The 5468-nt window shown below is 62.4% G+C and overlaps 1 protein-coding gene across 1 annotated transcript; it reads right to left on the bottom strand.

The window, feature by feature from the left end:
- Positions 1 to 583: 583 nt before the first annotated feature.
- On the bottom strand, positions 584 to 5227 carry LOC120505222 (upstream stimulatory factor 1-like). Its single transcript, XM_039715536.1, has 6 exons — positions 5142 to 5227; positions 4643 to 4692; positions 3324 to 3442; positions 2655 to 2675; positions 2186 to 2266; positions 584 to 646 (listed from the first exon to the last, which is right to left on the bottom strand). The coding sequence occupies exons 1-6, from the start codon at positions 5147 to 5149 to the stop codon at positions 584 to 586; spliced, it is 342 nt and encodes a 113-aa protein (XP_039571470.1). The 5' UTR covers positions 5150 to 5227.
- Between the last annotated feature and the right edge of the window lie 241 nt (positions 5228 to 5468).

Raw genomic sequence — 5468 nt, 5'->3', positions numbered from 1 at the left:
GTTTGAGGGGATTTTGGGGATCATTTTTGGAGGTTTCAGGGGATTTTGGGGATTACTTTGGGGATTTTGGGGTCCATTTGGGGAATTTTAGAGGATTTTGGGATCCGTTTGGGGGGTTTTATGGAATTCTGGGGTCCATTTTGGGGTTTTAAGGTCCCTTTTTTGGGGTTTCAGGGGATTTTGGGATCCTTTTTGGGGGTTTTATGGAATTTTGGGTCCATTTTGGGCTTTTGGGGTCCCTTTGGGGTCGGGGTGGGCTCTGGGAAGAACCTGGAGGACCTAAAAAAAACCAAATCCCTATTTTTATTTCTTTTTCCTTCGTTTTTTTTTTTTTATCCCAAATCCCAGATCCCAGATCCCAATCCCAGATCCGGATCCCAATCCCAGATCCGGATCCCAATCCCAGATCCGGATCCCAATCCCAGATCCGGATCCCAAATCCCAGATCCAAAATCCCAAATCCCAAATCCCAGGTCCCAGATTCAGACCGTAAATCCCACATCCCAGATCCCACATCCCACATCCCAGATCCCCAAATCCCAGATCCCCAAATTCCCAGGTGTGCCCAGGTGTGCCCAGGTACTCACGGGGAGTAGGGGTGTGCGCGGGGGGCGATGGAGCGCTGGGCCCCCCCCGGGAGCACCTCCTGTGGTGACATCATCACGAAAAACTGCCCTGGAGCCCAGAGCCACAGGTGAGAGCCCAGCCCCACAGGTGAGAGCCCAGAGCCACAGGTGAGAGCCCAGCCCCACAGGTGAGAGCCCAACACCCACAGGGGAGAGCCCAAAACCCACAGGTGAGAGCCCAGCACCCACAGGGGAGAGCCCAAAACCCACAGGTGAGAGCCCAAAACCCACAGGTGAGAGCCCAGCCCCACAGGTGAGAGACCAACCCCACAGGTGAGAGCCCAACCCCACAGGTGAGATGCAAAAACCCATAGGTGAGACCCCAAATGCATCCACCCATGTGAGTCCCAACCCAACTCAGGTGACTCCAAACTGGCCCAGGTGAGCCCCAATTCAGTTCAGGTGACCCCAAACCCATCCAGGTGAGTCCCAACCCATCCCAGGTGCCCCCAAACCAGCCTAGGTGACCCCAAACCAACCCCAGACACCCCCAGAGCAGCCCAGGTGAGCCCAAACCCACCCCAGGTGCCCCCAAACTGGCCCAGGTGACCCCAAACCCAACCCAGGTGAGCCCAAACTGGGACAGGTGAATCCCAACCCAATCCAGGTGCCCCCAGACCCATCCAGGTGCCCCCAATCCCATCCAGGTGCCCCCCAAAGGGACAGGGACGGGGATGGGACAGGGATGGGGGACAAGGAACAGAGATGGGGGACAGGGGACAGGGATGGGGACAGGGATGGCAATGGGGACAGATAGAGGGGACAGCGAGAGGGGACAGCGATGGGGGACAGGGGACAGGGACAGGGGAACAGGTGAGGGACACAGGTGAGGGACAGATGAGACGGGGGAGCGGGTGAGGGACAGGGACAGGGACAGGGGAGGGACACAGGTGAGGGACAGATGAGATGGGGGAACGGGTGAGGGACAGGGACAGGGGAGGGACACAGGTGAGGAACACAGGTGAAGGACAGGTGAGGGACAGGTGAGATGGGGGAACAGGTGAGGGACAGGTGTGGGACAGATAGGACAGGTAGGACAGGTGGGACAGGTGAGAGAAACACACGTGGGACACAGGTGGGACAGGACACAGGTGTCACCCTACCCCACGACACACCTGGGCCATGGACTGGGTGGGGCACAGGTGAGGCCCAGGGCGTGGCAATGGGGTGTGGCAGTGGGCGTGGCCAGGTGACACACCTGTGTCATGGCCTGGGCAAGGCACAGGTGCCACAGTGGGTGTGGCAGTGGGCGTGGCACCACAACACACCTGTGTCATGGCCTGGGCAAGGCACAAGTGGGATGGGGATGGGGTGTGGCAGTGGGCGTGGCCAGGTGACACACCTGTGTCATGGCCTGGACAGGGGACAGGTGTCACAGGGGGGTGTGGCAGTGGGCGTGGCAGCACAACACACCTGTGTCATGGCCTGGGCAGGGGACAGGTGCCACAGTGGGTGTGGCAGTGGGCGTGGCACCACAACACACCTGTGCCACGGCCTGGGCAAGGCACAGGCGGGATGGGGACAGTGGGTGTGGCAGTGGGCGTGGCCAGGTGACGCACCTGTGTCATGGACTGTGTGGCCGGGTAGCCGCTGATGGCGCTGGTGCCCTCGGTCTGCGCGTCCAGCTGCCCGTCAGCCACCTGATCACCCGGTACATCACCTGGCACAGGTGGGACACAGGTGTGACACAGAGACCCCCAGAGCCACCCTGTGTCACCACCTGATCACCCGGTACATCACCTGGCACAGGTGGGACACAGGTGTGACAGTGACCCCAACCCCCCGTGTCACCACCTGGTCACCCGGTACATCACCTGGCACAGGTGACACACTCACACAGGTGTGACAGTGACCCCAACCCCCCGTGTCACCACCTGGTCACCCGGTACATCACCTGGCACAGGTGACACACTCACACAGGTGTGACAGTGACCCCAACCCCCCGTGTCACCACCTGGTCACCCGGTACATCACCTGGCACAGGTGGGACACAGGTGTGACAGTGACCCCAACCCCTTGTGTCACCACCTGGATCACCCAGTACATCACCTGGCACAGGTGGGACACCTCACACAGGTGTGACACAGAGACCTCTCCAGAGCCACCCCACAGTGTCCCCCAGGTGTCCCCAGGTGTGTCACAGCTGCTCTTGGTGTGCAACCAAAGCCCCCCCAATCCCCAGGTACCTCCCAGGTGTGCCCAGGTGTATCCCAGGTGTTCCCAGGTGTGCCCAGGGGTATCTCAGGTGCCTCCCCAGGTATATCCAAGCCCCCAAGGTGTATCCTGGTGTATCCAACATCCCCCAGGTGTATCCAGGTGTGCCCAGGTGTACTCCAGGTGTATCCCAGGTGTATCGAAGCCACCCGAGGTGTACTCCAGGTATATCCCAGGTGTCCCCAGGTGTGCCCAGGAATACTCCAGGTGTATCCCAGGTGTATTCAAGCCACCCCAGGTGTACTCCAGGTGTGCCCATGTACCCTCAGGTACCCCCATGTGTATCTCAGGTGTGCCCAGGTGCCCCCAGGTGTATCCCAGGTGTGCCCAGGTGTACTCCAGGTGTAACCAAGCCCCTCCAGGTGTACTCCAGGTGAATCCCAGGTGCCCCCAGGTGTGTCTCAGGTGCCCCCAGGTGTATCCCAGGTGTGCCCAGGTGCCCCCAAGCCCCCCCAGGTGCCCCCAGGTGTGCCAGGTCGGTACCTGCGTGCCGCCGCCCTCGGTCCTGAACACATACTTGACGCCGGGGTCGGGGAAGGTGGCGGCCGATTGGATGCTGGCGATGGCCACGCTCGTGGGGTCCTCGCCCGTGGCCACCGAGCCTGGGGGGACACGGCATTGGGGACACCCAGACTGGGGGGCACGGGACTGGGGACACCCAGACTGGGGGATATGGGATTGGGGACACCCAGACTGGGGGGTACAGCATTGGGGACACCCAGACTGGGGGGCACGGCATTGGGGACACCCAGACTGGGGGGCACGGGACTGGGGACACCCAGACTGGGGGAGAGGGGACTGGGGACACCCAGACTGGGGGCACGGCATTGGGGACACCCAGACTGGGGAGGGGGCACCAAACTGGGGGGACACGGGATTGGGGACACAGGACTGGGGGACACGGGATTGGGGACACCCAGACTGGGGGGGCACGGGACTGGGGAGGGGACACCCAGACTGGGGGGCACGGGACTGGGGACACCCAGACTGGGGGGACACCCAGACTGGGGGGCAAGGGACTGGGGACACCCAGACTGGGGACACCCAGACTGGGGAGGGGGCACCAAACTGGGGGGACACGGGACTGGGGACACCCAGACTGGGGGCATGGCATTGGGGACACCCAGACTGGGGGGACATGGCATTGGGGACACCCAGACTGGGGAGGGGGCACGGCACTGGGGACACGGCACTGGGGACACCCAGACTGGGGGACACGGGACTGGGGACACCCAGACTGGGGACACGGCACTGGGGACACCCAGACTGGGGAGGGGGCACCCAAAATGGGGAGGGGGCACAGGACTGGGGACACCCAGACTGGGGGACACGGCATTGGGGACACGGCATTGGGGACACCCAGACTGGGGGGGACACCCAGACTGGGGAGGGTGCACCCAAACTTGGGAGGGGGCACCCAAACTGCAAGGGGAAACCCTAAACTGGAGGAGGAACCCCAAACTGGGGAGGGGAAACCCCAAACTGGGGAGGAGGAACCCTAAATTGGGGAGGGGGCATCCAAACTGGGGAGGGGGCACCTAAACTGGGGAGCACACACCCTAAATTGGGGAGGGGGCACGGGATGAGGGGCACCCCAAACTGGGGTGGGGAGTGACATAGGATTGGGGGGGGCACAAAACCTCCCCAAATCCCCCCCAAAGACCCCAAAACCTCCCCAAATCCCCCCCAAAAAACTGCAAAAACCCCCTTGGGGGGGGCACAAAACCTCCCCAAATCCCCCCCAAAGACCCCAAAACCTCCCCAAATCCCCCCCAGACACCAATGTTGGGGTCCCCCCTCACCTTCCTGGATCTGCACCGTCCCCTCCTCGGTCTCAGCTGCTTTTTGCTGCCTGGGGGGGGGAACAAAACAGTGAGGGGGGGTCCCTGAGCCCCCAAAACACCCAAACCCCAAATCTGGGATCCCCCAAATCGCCCACCCCTCGTGTGTCCCACCCATGGGGCACTTCTGGGGGTCTTGGGGTCCCAGATCAGATTTGGGGGGAATCTTCAGGCAGTTTTTGGGGGGTCCCAGATGAGATCTGGAGATCCTGGGGCAGTCTGGGGGAGTCAAAGGTCAAAGTTTTGGGGTCCTGGGTCAGATTTGGGGGGTCCTGGAGCCATTTTGGGGGGGTCCCAGGTCATCTTGGGGGGTTCCCAGAGCAGGTTTTGGGGTCCCAGGTGGGTTTTGGGGTCCCAGAGCAGGTTTTGGGGTCCCAGGTGGGTTTTGGGGTCCCAGAGCAGGTTTTGGGGTCCCAGAGCAGGTTTTGGGGTCCCAGGTGGGTTTTGGGGTCCCACTCACCCCTTCATGGCTCGGCTCCCTCGGGCATCAGCGGGGCGGGAGCGGAGCAGCCTCACGGCCTTCAGAGCCCTGCGGGGACAGCGCGGTCAGGGACACGGGGACATGGGGACAGCGCGGTCAGGGACACGGGGACAGCAGGGACAGCAGGGACAGCAGGGACATGGGGACAGCGTGGTCAGGGACATGGGGACAGGGACAAGGGGACATGGGGACAGCGGGGACATGGGGACAGGGACATGGGGACAGTGGGGTCAGGGACACGGGGACATGGGGACAGCAGGGACATGGGGATATGGAGACAGCGCGGTCAGGGACATGGGGACACGG

The sequence above is a fragment of the Passer montanus genome, unplaced genomic scaffold, assembly GCF_014805655.1.
Source record: "Passer montanus isolate IOZ18808 unplaced genomic scaffold, ASM1480565v1 scaffold330, whole genome shotgun sequence".
Taxonomy (NCBI): Eukaryota; Metazoa; Chordata; class Aves; order Passeriformes; family Passeridae; genus Passer; species Passer montanus.
This window is presented reverse-complemented; position numbering and strand designations above follow the sequence as displayed.

Excerpts from the sequence above, each read along its gene's own strand:
- LOC120505222 (XM_039715536.1), bottom strand. Across the intron at positions 2,676-3,323 it reads CCGAGGGCGGCGGCACGCAG|GTGATGTACTGGGTGATCCA; the intron begins GTACCGACCTGG and ends CACCTGTGCCAG. Across the intron at positions 647-2,185 it reads CCACACAGTCCATGACACAG|GAGGTGCTCCCGGGGGGGGC; the intron begins GTGCGTCACCTG and ends ATGTCACCACAG.